General features: G+C 34.7%; 1 protein-coding gene across 1 annotated transcript in view; it reads right to left on the bottom strand.

Moving 5' to 3' along the window:
• Positions 1–15917, bottom strand: part of IDE (insulin-degrading enzyme) — a gene marked incomplete at both ends in the record, with an annotated part of 56012 nt that extends 40095 nt beyond the window's left edge. The window contains 10 exons of the mRNA XM_009695593.1: positions 196–299; positions 3172–3252; positions 4859–4950; positions 5505–5597; positions 6229–6391; positions 6826–6938; positions 9727–9849; positions 13066–13235; positions 14065–14272; positions 15737–15917. Coding sequence (XP_009693895.1) covers positions 196–299; positions 3172–3252; positions 4859–4950; positions 5505–5597; positions 6229–6391; positions 6826–6938; positions 9727–9849; positions 13066–13235; positions 14065–14272; positions 15737–15917 — 1328 coding nt within the window. The remainder of the gene's footprint in view (positions 1–195; positions 300–3171; positions 3253–4858; positions 4951–5504; positions 5598–6228; positions 6392–6825; positions 6939–9726; positions 9850–13065; positions 13236–14064; positions 14273–15736) is intronic.
• Positions 15918–21400: the final 5483 nt, after the last annotated feature.

The raw sequence follows: 21400 nt of genomic DNA, 5'->3' as shown, positions 1-21400 counted from the left end.
CGGAAGAGTTGCATGCACTTAAGAGTGCTTATTTTCAATGGGGAGCAGAGACATTAACACACAGAACAACTAGCTCTTTTTCAGTGACATTTCCTTTGGAGCTGGAAGAGACACCTAAGAATTTCTGTTTCCATTAGTTCATCTGCTTTCCTATAATGTTTGGGTGAAAATACAAGTTACCTCAGTTTAACTTACCGAACGTTTTCTGGTCTCAATTTATCCAGTACCATCTCTATTAAATCAGGCCTGAATTCTTCAAGCAAATATTCAGCAGCCAATACTTCTTCTATAGGGTAATACTAAAAATCAAAGCCCAGAAACATGTAGATGAATTAAACAAAAACTAAGCATGAAAAAATTACTGTTTTGTAAAAGAAGTAAAAGTGTATACTTCTAGTCACTAAATCTGTATCACCTTGGTAATTTCAAATTAGAAATGCACAGATGTCTTAAAATCTTTCTCTTCATAAACAAGACGTAGTGGTACTCTAACTATGCAATCATATTCCTCGTATATTAATTAATTTTATATACTACTTATTACCATTCTTTTCTCTTGAAATATTTTATGTCTCAATATAAAAAGTCACCCATCTTTAAATACTGTTTTGAAGTAACTAAAGTAAAAATAACATGGTAAATGCTGACCCCTGGAGGATACTTTTAAAGATAAGAGAACACCAAGTACTCACTAGAGTGCATTTGGGATAAACAAAACACAACAACGCAAAAAAATCAACCAAACAACCAACCACAACAACAAAAAAAATCAATCCTAACCCACTAAGTTTGTTAGGATTGTCTCAGAATTCAATTTTTATTTACAGTAATTTAAAGGAAAGTATATTTCAATTATCTAAAAGCATAATAAAAATTTACACAATTTTAATTTAGGATGAAACTGAAAATCTCTTAAAGTACACTGCAATTTAAGAAGAAAAAATAGTTAAAATTTCTCTGAAAATTATTAGTGTGATTGACAACAAAACTTTTTTGATAAACATCTGTTTACCAAGGGAAAAACATCAGGCGACCTAAGCACCGAGTACTTGCACTGTGCCATACAGGTATACTTTTTTTGACCAGAATTATTATAAAATGGCTTTCTGAATTACATACATCACATAAAAAAACTAGAGCGGAATGAATTCCAGAACACAGAGTAACTCGCACGAAGGATTTTGGAAAAGACAAAGGGCCGCAACTGGTTTGGGGGGTAGGGGGTGGAGACCAAGGACAGTGAACCAAACCTGTGTTACAAAAAAATTCACATGTGAATGCTAAAGATCCACAATTTGAAAGAACTTGTCCAAAAGATTCATTGTACACTGAAGAATGCTTATTTAACTACATTCTGCATAAACAGCTAAGCAGACTAAGCAACTCGAAAGGGAGAATTTAAGTAATCTACGCATTTCTAATCTGAAATTACCAAGACAATACAGATTTAGTGAGCAAAAGTCTACACTTTACTTACTTGCCACAGTCTGCCCACTAACTGGAACTGAACATAAAATTTATTTGGTTACTTATTTTTGTATTGCTTGAGTAGGAGGGTCGGACAAGATGACCTCCAGAGGTCCAGTCCAACCTCAACCATTTGGGATTCTGTGACTCTTTTTCAGCAAGGTCAGATTGTAATGTAACTAAAAATAAAACAGACTAAAACAATCTAGATACAACCATCAGATTAAAATGAAATTTTAAAAATTATACAATTAAGGAGACAAAACAAAAGAAAAAGGGCACTGCCTACACATGACAAATATGAAACACAATTTGACAGTAAGACTTAGTGGTGACTCCTTAGACCAGTACAAATGTGCTTTAAAGATAAACTTCTGTTTTGTTGAATAAAAAGTTTTTTTAAATCCTTTCAGTAAATACATAACAACTTATGACATTAAATTTACTCATGCTGACTTATACACAGGTTCTTCTCCAAGTTATGAAAAACAGCTAGTATTCGTAAGCGCACGAAAATCACCAAACAACAGTTCTAGGTTGGTTAATTCAAAGCATAAACTTAGTATGACTTAGAGGCAATAAAGAGAACTAGAAAAGTTACTTTTCTACTAATGTTTAAGCAACTAACAGCAGAATCAGAATTACCATTCATATTGCAAAGCACAGCAAAAGAAAAGCAGTGAAAAAAAAAGTCCTCAATAAATACCCTGCTCTTTGGAACACTGCTGGCAACTTCCTGGCCTGATTTTTGGAGACAGCAATTGTAATCAGGAATGATCCAACAAATACAGACCATTGAAAGACTGTTTCAGAAGTCCGTTTGTCAAAGAGATTTCATGCATTTGACAGAACAAAAGCAAGAGGCAGTATCCCAAACAGGAGCTCCTTTAAGTATCCATTTAAAGGTTTTCAGTTAAGTGTAATGTTTTTTAGTAAACAGAAAGACTATTCTAAAATCAAAGATTGTTATTTTAGACTTTAAAAATTAAAGGTGTAGGAGCATTAACAAGAACTCCTGCAAAGAAACAAAAAATGCCTCTGAGTAGTCGTAGACATTAGCTGTGCAATGGAGAATGGCTCCAATGTGTAAGCTGCAAGAATTTCACTAGACAAAAAAAACCCCACACCTAAATCTTCCTTTAGTGCAAAATGAGGGAACCATATTTTGCAAGAAGTATAAAGACTACGTATAACCTACATGATGATTCTTTCAGTACCAATACATAATTAGTAGAGTTAAACATTTCTAATTTGCAATCTTAATAGGAACACTTCTGCTTACTGCAGTATTTCAACATTGTTAGCTACAGAAGCATTTAGAAACATAGTGCTTCTGTTTACAATAAAATATTATTTCTCTAATATTTCCCTAGAGAACATTCAGCTATCGGGTAGACACAGAATGACAAGCTATCTATGTCTTAAGAAACACTGAAACAGATCAATTAGCAACTCCAGTTACTGTAAAATCAGTTCCACCAAGTACAGAAGTATAAAATGGTAGAGAGTGAAGGAAATGTGACTTACTGACTGTCAAAACTAAGATCTATGCAGCATGATATTAGCTTCCTAAGCTCAAGAACTGCAAAGGACCTTTGCAAATACCTGTATTTATTAAGACTATAATCAAACATACTGCTAAATGATTACTATGTTGTAAAAAAACCCCAAAAATAAACAAACAAAAAAACCACACATACTTACATGCAACATTCCCCCAAGCTTTGATGTATAGCCTCGTGGTCGCTCTTTATCTTTAAATCTGAATGCCACAGCATTTAGATCCTAGGAAACAACGTAGAAAGAGTCAAAAAACATATATTAAAGACTATTTAAGAATAACTATTAGCTACTTAATTCCTTTTCAGAACATAAGAAAGGAGTTTTGTTGTTTCCATTCTATACTAGTTAGACAGGTATCTAAAAAAGCTTTCAGTAATATTCAAGTTGCACAAAACTCATATGCAATTTCAGATAGTCTCACAATGTGAAGTGTTATGCAAGTCTTGCAAGTCCTGTTTGTAGTAAGAGACCTGTCCCATAGCTCATATACTTAAATTTGAAAACACACCAACTTTGATAGAAGCAATGCAGAGTGTTCCAGTGCAATGTTTGTTGTATGTTAATGAACTGAAACCTTTCCCTCTTCCTTTGTTGTTCCTCTGTTCAGTCAGTCAAAAGGCAAGTTTAGAGACAGAAAAAGTGTGCGTTTATGCTGCCTTAGCCACAGAAATAGAACACATAATTCTTAGAATACAATGACAAGGGTGAATTAAAAAGATCTAAAATTATAAAGCAAATTAAAAGGACAGTCCATCCTTCTGTGAAACCATGCAGAGAGTCTGGTTAATTCAACAATTCAGCTGAAAATAAACTCAAAAGAATATTCTTTTCAAACTAGTTTGCCAGCTTTTCTGATTCACCTCACAGTCTCAGGAGTGCTGGGGCTGATACAAGAGGATCAAGGGAAAGACACAGGCATGAGATGGGAGGATGGAACTACCTCTTTCAAATCCTGTATTTGCTCAGAATGACAGTAAAATAATTCCACTGGGATAGCACAGAGTAAAGAGACTTCTTTTACAGGTATACAGTGTCAAAACACAAGAAACAAAGTTAACACATCTGCAGAATTTCTATTCTTAAACAGAAGAAAAACAACAGTTTTCACCAAATAAAGCTAAGATGGAACAAGAAATCTTTACCTAAGTATTTGTAGTGAACCAATGAGACCATATACATGAAAATAAAACCGGTTTTATTTCACACTGTCACTGAGAAGTGGAGTACTATTTAATTCTAATAGGATACTTTGTATTTTTGCTCTGTGCGCACAGAACCATACAGACTTATAAGAAGCATGAACAGTTCAGCAAAGACTGAAGTGTACAGCCAAAGTACTCCATGAAAAGTTTAAGTTCACCTCTCAAAAAGGTGAGAGAACAAACAGCAGATTAAATGTCCTACTGCCTTTACAATCTCAACTGTACAATTTGACACATGAAAAGATAGTAGTAGAATTAACAGCCACTTCAATCTTCAATTCAATGTTACCCCTCACAGCAAACACTTCCCCCCTTCCACCTTCAGTAAAGACTAAGGAAGGTTATGCAAAATCCTTGTGGACCGAGTAAGATACTTCTTTCTACACCTCCATTATGCTATCATAAAATGTCAACTCACAGCTCTATAACAGCATTTCACATCTACATTAAGAATATATACTGAATGTACTTGTCATTTTTGTCATGTTGCACCTTTAAAATGAATAAACTTAATTACCATGTGATTATTAAAGGCTATTTCCACAGCCAAGGAATCTATTTCTACTCATAGTCCAAAACTTTGTAAAAATACAATCACCGCGTATTTCAAGTATCAATCATTGTACCTTGCACTCTTGAAAAACCCACTCTTGAGGTCCTTCTGTACGTAGTTTTTGAATATATTGAAACATGTGCAAAATAATATCTTCAACGTGCACTGGAAATTAAAAATACTTGTTTAATAATTCAGTCAGTTCCGCACAAAGAAAAAATTCTGTTGAACACAAATATGTATGGTTTCCTTTTTAATTACAGCCTGACATATCAAGTTATTTAAGTACAAATGCAATCCCACTGGCAAAGCTAAACATGTTTTTCTCAGACATGAATTTAAAGGAAGTGTTGAGGTCCTCAGCTAATTCTGAGAACTGCATTGAACATGTCTTATGTCAAGATATTGACTTATAATATAATTTAATTCAGGTCTAAATAGTATGAAGTAGTAGTTCACAAATGTACTAACAGCTTTTTGTTTTAAAGAAATTTACTTTAAAATATTCAATGAAATACTTTAATATAACCTCAAATAAGTTGGTTTCTTGTGCTAGATGAATTGTGTTAGCACACTGAGAAGATCTAAACACAGCAGAACAACCAGTTAATTAAAATAAATTGGCTTTCAAGCTATAAACACAACTAGTCTCTTTGGATACAAACACAAACCCATCAGATCAGGAATAACATGGGATGCAGACATAGTGCTTCACTTACAAAGTCCTTCCTCTGTCAAGTCCACATTAATGATGAAAAACATGAAACCTCTAGCACCTTCCTTCTGTCCTCCAACAAGAGTATTTACCCATCCTATGAAAATCAAAAAGAAAATATATTATGTAAACAAATCTGTAACAATTTCTCCTATTTTTTTGTATGCTTCAGTAACTTCTTGGTTTTAAACATTTTGACCACTTTACACGTTCTCCTTCTCTTCCTTAATGCTTATAACAACAATACAAGTAAAACATAACACAAGTCAGACCTATTTGACCTTGTGCTTAGAGTGATATGACAAACTCAGTATCATTTGATTACTGGGTAATTTATTTATGTTTGGAACACAGTAATATAAAGAAAAACAGCAAAGCATACACTCTTGTAGTCTTCCAGACATTAAAGGACCTGACAGTAGTCTCTAAGTCAGTGACAGAACAGAGACTAGATCATTATGTCAAACTTTATATAACTCTCTAAACAAAGGTAGATAAAGGGGAGTGCAAGAAATAATAGCTTCAGTAGTCAGACTGCCTGTTATTTATTTACTTTTACCCACCACAGAAACAAAAATAAAGCACAAAGTGACTTACAACTCAAATTACTCAAACAGTGGGGGGCTTGAATTTAAACATACGGAGGTCAATTTTAAGTGAAACAGAGCTAGGCTTTAAAAATTTGAGTAATAAATTACTCTTTAATTCTTTACCTTCAAAGGACTTACCTTTGGCTTTAAGCTCTGATAAAAGACTTCCTGGGCCTTCATGCCCAATCAGATGACCAAGGTAATGGCCAGGGTTTGATTTATAGTACTTCTGAAGGTCTGGTATAGGAAATGTGACATAAAGATTTCTAATGTCCTTAATGGGTACCACTTTGTAAAGTTGCTGAGGGGGAAAATAAATGAGGAGATCCATAAACAAAAGGAAATGCTCATTATTTTATTAATCTCAGGAGCACATATCATGTTCCCTTCACACATTTTTATTTATTTATTTTATTACAAACATATCAATAAAATCTCAAAAGTAAAGGTATGCAAAACTTAGGGCAACACTTTAGCCATTCATGACGGAAACAAAAATAGAATTAATTATCTCTCAGTTGCTTACAGCTGCAACCAAATGTACCAACCTTTACTATAAACTACACAAAACTATACTATACTCAGTGTGGAAAAGTGGGTGGAAAATTAAGAAAGAAATATGGAACTTAACAGGGACACTGATACAAAAGTAGTGAAGTGCACAATGTATTCTGAAACATAGAAAATATCATTTAAGGTATACACTCCTGATGGAAGATGTATCTCTATACATACCCGGAGATGTTCTTCTTGGAAAGGATGTTCAGGAAACTCTGGTATAGGGACATTCTTATTTTCTACTTCTGAAAATAGCTTTACCACTAAGCAAGTCAGCTCATCCAAGGATTCTAGAATAACGAAACATTAGAAAAAGCACAATCAGTATCTGAAGATTCTGGCAAATTTGGATTTTGTATATTCTTTGGGGGAGACATGAAGTACACAGAAAAGTAGTTTTAATGGTAGGATGACTATTAATTTCAGAAAGGAAACCTATATTAATACTTAAGTTTTGAACTATAGCATGCTATAAGGCACCACGCTAATTAAAGGGAGGCCTCAATCATGATTAAAATAAATCCTGTAACCAGAAAAAAATATCTTCAAATTTTACTGATGAATCTAAGCTGGAACTGAAGAAGAGACACATCAGATATTGAACATTTACAAAAATAAACATTCCACAAAAAGGGAGTGGAATTACAGCTGCAAATTTTCCAGAGTGGAAGCACTTTTGCCAAAACTTGGATTTTCTTCAGCCTCAGCTCACCTCCAGTCCTTTGCATACACTGTGAGCCAGGGCCATCTGTCCTCAAGCGCCCCAAAATTTCACACACATCTGTGACCTGTTTAAGCACTTCCACTTTTACATCCATTCTAGTTTCACTCCGTGACTCTAGTACTCTCCAAAAACAAGAGGAAGACCATTTGTGGAAAGAATTTGACGTTGTGTATGATTTCACCTAAATCGACCTATACTATTTCTGTTGCAATACTGCCTTCAGAATAGCCATCTGCTTAAAGAAATACATTTTGGAGCACTTCTTAAAGTGAGAATAAGAAAAGAAAGACTCCTCCGTCAAGTTTTAGCACACGCCTTTCAAAGGGCAGTGTTGATGAAAAAAATGGGTGTTTCTTGGATTGTACTTGTACTTTAAGTACAACCTTAATTCTTGAAATATTTCAGAAAGCAGTCACCTTGTTAGTCAAAACAATCCAAGTTAGATTTAGAAAGTGGAATCTTTCCTGACCAACATATGCATGCTCCTATGCTACACTGGAAGAACCATGCAGGGGAAAAAAAAAAAAAACCAACAATGCAAACCAAGATGAGTCACTGTATAATAAAATTTTGTGAATTGCATGTAATTCTATTAAAGATCACTATTTTTTTATCCATGTCAGCAAAATCTGCACTTATTTAAGCTTTTCAACTACAGTGAGGGTTTTCTTTAGGACAGATTTCCAGTTGCCAGGATGATTTTTACTGAAAAAGTTTCTATTTAAAAGTCTATATGTGAACTGCTGTACTAAAGCTGTTCTATCATCACTGAGTGAATTTTGGGTTTGATTAGATAAAAAAAAACTAATTGAAATTATTTTATTTCAGCAAACTTTTGAATATTTATTGCTATTTACTAGAGAAATTATGTTGATTCCCCCACCACTTTTTACTGACATATATTTTTATTTGCTTTACATTACATATATAAAGGGGTGGGAAAATCAGAGAATTACTAGGCTGCACATAGCTTTAGACATCCATTTACTTCAGAATGCACAACAGTGGAGAGATCATGGCAGACTTGTAGTGTGCAACTCAACATACTTTTACGTTACAGAATTTCTAACTGTTTTTTTATGTATTAATTAGCAGAACTGACACATTGATAGCAAGGTATTTCAGCAAAGATTTTATGGAATAATGCTAACAAGGTCTGTTTTCTGCTATTTGCTTTTTATGGGTGGAGATCCCTGAAAATTAAAAAAAAAAAAAAATCAGAAACAACATGGAACTTGTAAATTTTCAAATTTGATGCTAGAGGCAAGCCTTCAAATAGGCAAATCAGTCATTAATATAAAGCCTTCTGGAAAGCAATTGCATAATTCTCCTGCTTGAACGAATAACAAAGTGAGAAAAGGCATGTGCCTTCTCAGGGAAAATAAGATGCAACTTTTGAACAACTAGCATCTCACTGCTAGTGACAACTACTTAACTAAATATGACAAATAAGGGTGGTTGTATGGCATTTTGTAAACAAGTAGACTAACAAAAAGCCTTAGAGTTAGCTTTCAAAAATTTATTTATGAAATTGAAAGGAAAAATTCCAAAGATCAATGTTTCAAAGGCTCCTAATTTTTCTAAATACTGAAGTATTTACAAGGGCAACTCACACTGAAAGAATTTGACTGTGGAAAATGACTAGTAAAACCACCTAAATTCAGGATTTTAACAAGGGTGATTTTTGTATTTTGTAGTAAAAAAACACATATGTGTAAATCACAGAAACATTTGAAACGTAACACATTTTAAGACTATTTTCTAGATTTTATTGGTATTTGGAATACAGATCTTGTCTGTCCTGGAATATTGCCTGTCCAATAAAGAACTAGTTAAAGAAAAAAATATGTCTGAAAACCTTGAAAACAGAACTGTTAAATGAGGAAGAGAATTTTTGTTCAATTGTTTTAAACTCTGATCAATATCTATTTATCATCAATTAATAAATAAATATTTATAAAGAAAATAAAAGTGTTCTTTTCTAATTTCACTCAGGTAAAACAAACAGAAGAAAAAAACTGAGAAGTGGGAAGCACCTCTTTCAAACAGCAATAAAAATATATTCTCAATATTAAAAAAATATTTACAAGCTATCTTCACCAATATTAGTGTTTACTTGCAGAAAGTTTCCACTGCTACCAGGAGAATAAGCAAGGCATTTTCACACATGACATAAATTAAACCCTAGAGGTATTACCTACATACCTACTAGTAATACACCTGATACTCCAGCTTAAAAAAAAAAAAAAACAAACAAACCACAACACTAATACATTTTACTGTTCAGCTTCACTTCACTCTCTTCAAACAGAAATACATGTAAAGTCTTACTCAACTGACAGAACAAAACTCACCTCTTCCTAAGACACAAATAGCCATTAAATTCGATGAATAGTAAGTAGAATGGAACTTCAATAGCTCTTGTCTTACATCTATTCCTTCTTTGGTTGGTCTAGTTTCCAAAGTGAGTTTGTTCCCTATAACATTAAAAAAAAAAGTTAACAATACTTGATGTTTATGAATTTACAAATTAAAAAGAAAAAAATTAATTAATAAATCTGCTTTCCTCCAGATAGATAGTAATTTCTAAAATAATTAATACGTATAAGTAAACTGGATCATTACCGTCTCAGCTTATCAGAGATAATAAATACTTCCACTCTCAATCTGCACATTCCTAAAGAACCAAGGATGTTTTAGTCTTCCAAATTAATCTTCTTAATTTGAATGGGTTATTTCAAAGCAATGCAAGCAAGCCCAGCCTCAGAAGAATAAAAAGGTTTTTCTTTGGCACACTTGGACTATGTTTTACTCCCATATACACATTCCTGTCACAGGAATCACTCTGTGAAATTATTTGTGGCATTGTGTGCCACGAATTATAGCCTAGTATATTAAATGAAATGAACAATTACTAATTTACAAACATGATTTGTAAATTGTGACTGTTCAGCTTCTGCTTCACGAACAGCTGCAGCAGAAGAACAGGACCAGAGTGGAAGAGAACTGCAACTCTCCCTGAATAAATCCATAAGCAGAAGATACCAAACTTTCTCCATTAAATTATCCTTCTGTTATTTAGCGCAATCTTTACATCAACGTCAAGCTTTCAATAATTTAGTCTAAGGACATATTCCACATTTATAGTCCGTGCAGAACTCATGTTTAGTAAAAACTTGAAACAAAAAAAAAAATTAGAGTCTACCAAGAGCACACTGGATTTTAATCAACTCCACTTCCCAATACTACACGGACACACAAAATGATCAACAGAATCTACAGACCAGAACTACAAACTAATATTCTATCTATTAACTTTGAGATAAGTAATTCCCTTAAGCTACAACCAGACCAGGCATAGAAGATAGCAAGGGATAAGGAGGAAGAATAAGGCAGGAAAATGTAGCAGAAAAGCTGGCTTGTGTGTTTATAGGAAAAACAGCGAGAATGAGAGAAAAGACAGGGAGAGTATGTCTGCTATGCATATATGCCCAGTGCGCAAATCCTACAACCACAGATATAAGCTAATACAAATCAATGGGGCAAAATTAGCTACATGAATAATACAAGTATATTGTTCAGATGTTTGCTGATTAGATACAAGACTAATTACAACTGCAACAGTCAACAAATCATTGAAGAGAGGCTACCTGAAGCAATATATTGCTTTAATTTTCAAAGTTCATGTGAGTAAAAGCAAGGACTCTTAATGACACCTAAAAAGGATAATTAGGGTATTATGTTTAAAATTTTGTCTATATTCCTCACCATCTGCAGACAAATGAAACACAGAAGTTTTAGATACCCTACCGTGTGTACTCCCACAGAATCAATACATAGATTAAAATAAAATAAAATAAAAATAAAGCTTTAGCTCAGTAACTGTGCTGTTACAGTACTGGAGTACATTAACAGGGAACAGTCAGAAGACACCTTCTAGATGTAGGAAAATGGACACTAGACAGTGTGAAAGTGCCTGGGAAAGTACTTGACACTGTTGAGGATACCAATGGAGAATTACCATCACAGGCATTAATTCAGTGAGATGAGTGAAGGGTATCTGAGGACAAAAATGCATCCTAACAAGAAAACTGGAAGATTAAGGTGCATTTGTTTCTCTGGGTAGACAAAGAGTAACAGAAGGTTTGCTGGCAAAACAGGCTGCACAGCAATGAGGAGTGACCCGAAGCATCAGTCTCATTTCTGTATTCTGCGAGACTAACAACATCTCAGCTGGTCAAAAGGTAACAGTAAGAAGGATGCCAACTGAAAGTGTCATGAAAACCATATCACACTTGTCATCTCTCTGGGTAAATAAAAACCATCAAAACTGGGCTCTACCTCTGCAAAGTCAGATGTACAGCAAGGCTATGTGCTATAATTTAATTTCAGAATCAGAAGCTAATCTAAGAAGCAGAGAGTACGACTATTGCTATTGAATTTGAGCACATTTTGGGTATTCTCCTCATGAAAATATTTCACTTGTGTCAGCTAAAAAACCTTCTTAAAGTGTAGAAAACTATTTCTGCAACTTTCACTTCTGTTTTCTGAGTGCTGTATAAAATTAAATAACCTCTTCAGTAGCAAAGATTCCAGAATGTACTCTGGTGCTTGCCTGTCTACCAAATACAGTTCCCAAGACTTTATTTTCAAATTTACCTGTTTGGACAATGCAGTTATAGTTTCTCTGATTCAGACAGTCTCTCTTTATTGGTGCATAGAGCAACGCACGCTCTTGTAGCATCTGACTACCAGCCCCTGAACCATGTCCTCCATCAACAGGTGCAAAAATATTCTTCTCTTTCTTGAGACAGAGGCAGAAACTAGTCCTCAAAGCCCATTACCTGCCCTCCCATCATCCTACTGTACCCAATATTTTTATCAACTATTCCTCCAGCAAACTGACCCAGCCACAAAACACATTAATGCTCAAGGACTAAACATGGCAGTGCATGAATTAATAGCCCTGTTACTTTGATAGTTTCAAAAATAAATTAATGTAGAAAATAACTTCATTTAAACTTCTGCCAAAGCACCCAATATTTGTGGTTTTGACCATAACTATGGTATCTCACTTTAATGCTTTTTAAATTGATGTTTTGGGGTGTTTATTTTAAATTGTTACTAAGCATTCCATGAATAATAAAGCCCAAAAAAACCCTACAGCCATAAGACTGGGATTTGTCCAAGACCATTTTATCTATCCATCTACTACCATTGTTTTTTATGCTTAAGATTTTGGTTTTACATTCTTACTCAGTAATTTTCATGTTACTTTGCTGACCTTTCTGTTTCAACATAGTCACTGTCACCTAGTCCTAATGGAATACTAATTAGCAAAAAGAGCATGTGGCTAACAACAATTCATTCACTTTGTTATGCACAAAGACTTAACAGAACCAAATTGTGACAAATTCGGTAACTGGAAAACAGCATTCACTGCAGTAATTATCGGAATCATAAAGGATGCTTCATCACTGTACCGTAAGTCTTGAATCACTCTGTTTCCTATGTTTTTGTCTAGCTCTGTTTGGGCTACCATGTGGAAAATGTGATAAAGTACCATAATAAAACATGTATGGAGAGGAAAAAAAGGGAATTGTTTCAGTCTGTCTTTAACAATTTTATATAAACAATAATACTATGTATGTTACACAGAACTCCAAGGGATGGATAATTATATTCTGACAAACCTGTTCCAAATTTACTGAAGGGATGATTGGGATTTCCAGTAGCCTTCTCCAATTGAAATAACCTCCAGGCATCATTCATCAGATTCTTCTCATGCTCAGAATCAACAGCATTCACTTCCCTGTCTTTGCAGCTTTCATCAAACAAAGGGCACAGGAAAAACTGGGCAAACCTAAACAGAAAAATTTTAGTTCAAATCAAGAGTACTGTTCATAAATGGCAATAGAAAATTATGAAGCTTGGTACCTCCTGAAAACAGCTGAATATATTATTTTTTTAATGCAGAACTTACAGATTCTGTAACAGTTTTGACACTGATTCACTATATTTCTCAATTTCTTTATCTATAAATGCAGACAACGACACATTCATCATATAAGGTACTACAAGGATCAAGGACCTTGCATCATAATTCATACACTGAAAATTTCTACTTTTTTGAAGTTTAGCTGCAAGACGCTCTTAAGCTTGCAAATCAAATCAGTCTTGTCAGACATCCAGCAAAAATCCAAAGGGAAAATACACTCTACCTCACTGACTACACACCTTTCAACTTCTGTCCCCTCTCACAAAAGGCAGAGATTTCACTGAGTTCCCTTTACTAAAGGCATCCTAATATATTTCTAGACTTCATCCTTCTTTTGCTATCAATGAAACAAGGATCCTATGGGAAGTATAGTAATTGATTATATGATCAGAGTATTTGCACAATGCCTAAGTTCACGATCATATTCTGTGCCCCACATTTCCAAAAATATTCAGTGTAAACACAGCCTTTGAACTTCAAAATTCTGGCTCAGTGAAGAACTCTGCTAGCTGACAAGACGTGGGCAAAACTTTTGAACTGAAAAATATCTGGTATCAGTTTTAACAAAAGACAGTGCTCTCAACCCTTTCTTTAATATCATAATGATAAAACTATTAAAAAAAAAAAAACTTTTACACAATTTCAAACAGCACCTATATAACAAAAAATTAAACATAAAAAAAAATGTTTTTACCTGTCTAATGCACCTTCTAGATGTTCATGTGACACATCAAAGTAATAGTTGGTATGTTCTCCACTCGTGAAAGCATTTGAGCTCCCAGCATGCTCACTAAGAAACTGGCTATACTCATTCTCTTTTGGATATTTCTTGGTTCCCAGAAAGAGCATATGCTCACAAAAATGACTAAGCCCAGCAATGTTGGGGGGATCAGACAAGGATCCTGCAGGAGGAAAAATTTCATGTAATCATTCATTAAAAGTAATACTAAAACGTAAAGACTTTTAAAGTGCTTTATATTGCAGTATGTTCCCTCAGGCAATTACATACATTCTGTAGATGTAAGCAGACACTTGTGCAGCTACAGTCAACCAAACTCATTCTAAAAAAAAACCCACAACACAAAAACCAAAAAAACAACCCAAAAACCCAAAAAACAACCCCAAACCAAATTAGAATGAGTAACCAAACCAATTAGTGTCTCAAATTGCCTCTCCAGATCAACCTGCACTGCCTCATAGGGACAATTTTTTAATTGAAGTCCATGACTCATAATCTGTAAAGACCTGGCAGATCACAATGTTCTGACTTCTATACCTTGATTTTAATAACTGCACTGCATTGAAAGACAGCAATTGCCAACTACAATTAAGGAGGTATTTATCCTGTGGTTTATAGGACGAGTGATAACCTGTAGTTGCCTGAACACAAGCAGCTACTGATGACCAGCTAGGAGGTATGAAGGCAGACAAATTAAAAGACAATAATGATGTGCAAGAATGGAAGCTAGAAACGTGGAAGTTTTGAGTCTGGCAGTCCTGCTTTGGAGAGTGCAACGATGTGCAACAGGAGAGTAGAGATGATGGCAACAGACACATCTCCTCCAGTACATGTGCAGGAATTGGATGTTACAGTTGGCTATTACCGTCATAGTACCTAATAAAACCACATTCGGGATCCTCTGAACTAGATAATGATTTGTGACAGCCATCTCCATAATAAAAACGGCCAGAAGTTTTCAAAGTTACTCTACTACTTCTGTCCTAACACCAAGAGCAGCAACAGCTCCCAACTACAAACATGGCAAGGGGATGCTTAGGTAATGTGTGTGCGCATCATACCTTCCGAGCAACTGAGAAACTACACAAGCTTGAGAAACACCTCAGAGTTAAGAAAAAGCTTCCATTATTCCAGAGACGAAGTAACTGCCATCCCCTTCTATTCCCCATATTTCCGTTCACATGCTTAAGCACCACTGGAGTTAGGGAGTGCCTCTCCAACTCCTCCAGCACTACAGCATTTTCTCACCTCTACACAACAACAACTTAACATGAAGAAAAAAAAAAAAAAAAGTCTGACATGACAGATGGAGCTGTCTGAAATAACTGTATACACACCCGCCCCTTTTCTGCTTACAAAAGATCTTTCATAACACAAAACTTAATTGTTAAAAGAAGTCTTTCTACTGACTGAGCTACACTTGAGTAAACACAGAGTACAATAAAAGCACCTAATTAGCTCTAATAATTTTCAACTTGATGTGTCAAAGAATTAAACAAACTCTAAATTACAATAAAAGGCTAGGTTGCCAACTGGATACCACTCCTGTCAGTTTATTTGCAATTAAGATACCAAAACTTAAAGCATTTTTATTAATGACATAATGAACACAACATGCGTTAAATACCTATGTGCACATCGAGTGCTGCTGAAGACTTATCTGTGGTGGGGTCACTAATGAGTAGAGCTTTAATGCCATTTGCCAATTCTAGTCCACGATATTCTCGTTTATCCTCAGGTGATTTGATAATTTCATTTGTTATTCTCTTAATAGCTGGATTGTTCATTTTGTTGTTTGTCTCTTTCTGAAACCTTGAAGAAAACAGAAGAAATTTCATTTACTACTTTTATTTAAGCCCTGCTTAATACTTTAATATTACGTTAGAGAATACTGGGCAATACTGACAGCAAGAAATTTAGTTCTGCACAAAACTCATAGCGTTGGCCTACACATATAGTTTAGATCCTGAGAGACAGTGCTGTTAAAACAACAACAGAAAAAATCCAAAGACCAAGCAACATGATAAAATTGAATCTTTCAAGTTTCATACGAACAGTAATTTAAAAAGTAACTTAGTAAAGAAATATCATCCCCTTATACAATTATGGTAAAAACTAAAAGAAGCAAACATTGCTACCTCAAGTATACTTGCAGGCTTCAGGGAAGTATTTCATGTGTCTGAACTGGTAGTTATACTATGAATGTTTTAACTTTGCGATTGTCAGATAAACAAAATTTTACTAATAAACCACTGGATTTGTACTCAAACAAGAAAGGGTGACACCATTTGCAATACTGCCATAAAAATACAAACACACTGCAGAATTGCCATGATAAACAAGAACAGACTGACGTGTTCAAACTTCTATTATTAGTTTAACAGACATGCTACAAGACACACTTCTTTAATGGCACAATTTTGAAATGCTAAGAAACGAAGTGTGATTCTGAAATTATGAACTCTGGTTATTCACTTTTTTTAAATGCCAAGTGAAAAGCCGAGACATTCAGACGTGGATATTTGGGGAGGCAGAGTGGAATCACTTCGCCGCAAAAAAAGAAAAGGAAAAAAACCAACAAAACAACAAAACAAAATACCAACACAAAAAACCCTAAACAAACCATACACATACAAAAAAAAAAAAGGAAAAGCAAACCCCAGAAATGGGAAATCAGAGAGCTATGCTATGAGGCAGCCACGTGGTATACTCCTGTATGTAGCAGACACTGAATTCTAACCCCATTTTACAGTAAGGGTTTTAGAATGGGGCCTGTTATAAATACATAGTACCAACCAAACTCAACATTTTCCTGTGGTGAAATGTTGCTTGCCACATTGCCACATAACTTACTACATGAGTTTCATTAGTCGTTGCTGAACTAATTTCACTTACAAAGAAAACTAGGTCCAAGTCTAACTCCCCACCTCAACACATACACAGGAGAAATTTTGTATGGTCCTGTCAGTATTTACTTTCCATTTTCAGGTTGTACGGTTCAAGGAACTTCATCCAAGTTTGAAGGCTACATACAAGTTTTAAGACTGTACGTGATGTGGAACATGAAGGACTGCACAGTTCTCAACACACCTATTGTTTTAGGTCTTCAGTCATGACATTTTAACTAACTAGCTAGCAAATCAACTGCATACTCAATGTTACCAGATACACAACAAAAAACTGTGGAAAAGAAAATCTGATTATATATTTTATTTACAGTTTAAAATTACAAATTAGAAAGGGAGTCAGCTTATAAAGTCTCCTTCCTAAAATATTGTATCATTCTCAAAACAGAAAGCAGTTCTGCAAGCTACTGTCCATCTGGACTATCTCCTTCCCGTTTATTCATGTGATTCTATGATTCTATGGTATAAAAACAACAGCCAACTTGAAGCCAGCAGATGCAGAGTCACCAGTGTTGGTGTTATGTATCATAATGAGGCTGATAAAGAGCTCATTATTAACAGCATATTAAGAACGGAAAGTTTATAAACATAATAATGTCTACAGTAGAATCAGTGAAAAACAGTGTTTCACAAACGGAAAATTAAGATTGTACCTGTAGCAGAGTGAAAGTTTGTACAAGACTGGATTTATGCTTGAAGGAGATACATATGTTAACTGGAGAAGGTATTATTGTAAAAAAAAAAAAAAGAAAAAGCAGTAAAGTAAGCATTAGATCTTTGAATACTTTTGAAAGAATTAAAAGATTACTTTGGAACTTTTCAATAGACTTAAGTTAGAACATGCCCTTGTATGAAAGAAAGCAAAATTACAAACAGGAATTATAATCCAAATTAAAAAAATAGAAGCACTGAGTACAAAAAGCATCAATGAGTACAAAAAGAATCTGAATGTCTCTAAGCAAGAGTCATAAACACCACAAAGTAACTTTCAAAAATCTGCGGCTCAATGCATTTTAGAAAGAAACATTTCCACTAGTAAAACATAGTTCTCACACTATGAATTAGTGCAAACATAATCACTAAACAGTAACTGAAATACTGATTTTAAATTTAAATGTCTACACTCTCATTTAAACCTGTCATTTATCCACTAGTTTAACCCTTTACTCAGGCTAATCCTGCTTAGAATATCTATGGGCTTCCTACTCTGAAAAAATGCAGATACCATTCAAAAACAAAGGGTACTCCAAGTACGGCAACATCTATGTTCCTCTGCATCAACAGCACCGATATAATCCATGCTTATGATTTAAAAAAATGCCTCCTTGTTCCAAGTTCAGAGTCCTAGCAGCAATACTCTACTAAACTTAAGATATCGTGTAAAATTTATGAAGTAAGAATAGATACTACTTTTCACAGATGAAAATCAGTAACTACACGGTTCTTAATTTTACTTCACTTCTACACAATTTAATTGGATTGACAAATGTAAGTATGTAGGAGAGCAAGGAAGTCTCTGAATCTCCTGATTTCACCTCTGATAAGGAATACCTATGACTTGGTTTTCAGCTAAAATATTCCATCTCACTAAGATACTAGTTGCTTATCATAAGATTCATATATACTATAAACTTCTCGAGTTTTTTTTTAAATGTTATACAATTTCCTTGTCATCTGATATTTCATTATTTCTGCACTACATCATTAAGTCACAGAACTTTACTGTTTGTTCAGATGACTCATCTTTCCAATGTGAGTCACCAAATTACGCAGGTTCTGTGAAATCTTATGAGATTTCAATTGATGTCTTGTGAAGCTGTACACCTCCACTTCATTTTATTATCATTCCCTACTTCTGCTTCCTTCATAGGCTACCTCCAGCTTAGCAGTCAAATTTCAGTACAGGAAAAACCTACAATTTTCAAAAGCTCAAAATCAGTAATTAAGCCTTCAAATCAAGGACTTAAGCTTGTATCTTCATTGCTATTTCAATGAGCATTGTGAATACAACATCCTCTTCAACTTCAAATGGGTTTGCATGATTAACCCACAATTATTTCCTTGCAAACTAAACTGTAGTACCAGACAACTCATATAAGAGCAAGAGCAGATAAACTATGCAATATTCCTGGAAGGCAATGCATCAAAAGAACAAGACTAATACTCTCCTGCTTTAGTACCGTTCCTCCTGGTGCTATGTTACTACAATACAATAGCTAGAAAATAAAACTTCACTTTTTTTTTTTCTATTTATGAGAAATTTATACTATGTATAAATAGTATTATTTATACATATGGCTTTATGTATGTATTTATACTATTGCTTTTTCCTAAGAAGTAAACTGTAAGACAGAATATTAAATATTCCCTCATATGACTGCTTTTCTGTGCAACTTTTAAGTTCTCTAAGTGAAACTGCTTTATAACAATACCACGTTCCATTCTTTCACACAAGGATCCTAGAACACTACAAACCACTTATTGACAATAGAACTGCTTTTGACCATAGGAAAAAAAGTAATTGAAACAGAACGAATTCTATATTTCTTGCAGTGTTTTAAGAAGCAGCTTAATTCCTCAAGTCATGTTCAGATGCTGTCCTGAAGTACATGTGCTCTATCTACTTGCTATGCTGTCACTACAGTGAGCAGCGGATGCTGATGGTCAGTAGCACTAAATGCTATGTTTATTGCAGAGCTAGTACCCTAACAAAAATGTCATTAAAAGAAATACTGCCATGCTACTTTCACAAAACAGAAGCAATGGACAAAGACCAAATAAAGCAAATACAGCAGGAACAAAAACATTACTGTAGCACTGGGAATTCTTCCACTGGCTCCAAAATTACAGGTGGTAAGATGACAGACTTAGAAAGACAAAGATAAAAGAATGGGGATGTTTGAACCCAGAGTGGTCTCTATTCAATGACCAGGAAATATTAAACATTCTTCCTCCTCAAAATTACTTCACTTGAACAAGAAAAGTATGAGTTAAAACAGACACTGAATTTTAAACTACAGCACTTTGAAGTAAAATTATATTCTATTCTTTGAGGTCCCATTTTTGTAATGACTTCCAGGCAGGCAGTCCCTTGGAACCAGTGAGGCTCTCTGGGGATGCCAAGTTCCACCTGCAAACAGAGTATTACAGAGTGGGATTAAGTGATATATGATTCTGCCTAACTATTTTAATCTTTCAAAGTTATTTTAGTAAACTTACTGTAATTAAAAATTAGCCAGTGTAGTCAAATCTAAAGTTCAATGTTTGAACAATTAAAGGACCATATTTGAAAACCAATTAACAGAAACTCCTGAGGGTTGCTTCAACGCAAGACTGTAACTAGCTAATAAAAATATGACCCCCAAAGCACAAACTCCAAAGCGCTTTTCAAGATTTTTTTGCTGTGACGGGCTGCACATACTTAAGTCAAATGCTGGTTCATAGGTCTGAGCCAGATGAATGGCTATAAACACCGATCAGCTTGAAATAACCAGATGTATAGCAACAAACAGCAGCTCAGCAGCTTTGGTGCTACTTTCAATTTATATCAGTTGCCTTAAAATTTGGGGTTTGCTTGAAGCTTTTATGCAACTATACCCAAATTACTTCTATGGGCTCATCTGTGGGTGTTGCAACATACTTAGTTTAAGTTTACACTCGCATGTACCAGGATCTGAATTGCTCCTTGTTTTCAACTCATGTTTTATCTGTCTTTTGAATACACTTACTATGTTATGCTGACTGCAATACAATTGTTACTCAAGTTCTCTGTTTTTGAAACTATACAAAAACCACAGTAATGTTCAAACTCACCTTCTGCACCCGTTCCAAGTTCTGTATTTCATTTATATCCTTTTTTTTTTTTTAAGTTTGGAAATTAAAAAATCCAAACAAACCTTAATTGCCTACCATTTACCAGAGTTAAGTGAAACTTTGTTGAGCCAAAACATCGCCCTGCTCTGTCCTGCAAGGGAGCTATCATCGATAACGTGTTCTCTGTACTATTTACTAATCCATCTTGGTTTATAGTTCTTAGTAACGTACATGAAGATTTCTTCAGCTGCCAATGCCTGGAGTGAAAGAAGTGCTGGTGCTACAGAACTACCAGCCAGGGTTTTCTCACCTCTCTTACAGGGACAATAGCAGTGAAACGAGCACGTTGGAGGAATCCATGACCTTTAGTTGCAAGCTCGTGGCTTTGCAACAATAAAATAAATCTCCATTCTTCCACAGGTCTTCACCTGTCCTCTTAGTTTCTTGGACCTACCTCTCCTCATGAGAGCAGAAGAATTCGATGGCATTGTGACATCCTTGTTTGTGTAACAGTGCCAGTAAGCCAACCAGCAATCTACCTCCTCTCTTAACCTCTCAATTTCTTTGTATGC

This window comes from Cariama cristata, unplaced genomic scaffold, assembly GCF_000690535.1.
Source record: "Cariama cristata isolate BGI_N322 unplaced genomic scaffold, ASM69053v1 scaffold990, whole genome shotgun sequence".
In the NCBI taxonomy this organism is placed as follows: Eukaryota; Metazoa; Chordata; class Aves; order Cariamiformes; family Cariamidae; genus Cariama; species Cariama cristata.
The sequence above is the reverse complement of the archived record's forward strand: the minus strand, read 5'-3'. Positions and strand labels throughout refer to the sequence as shown.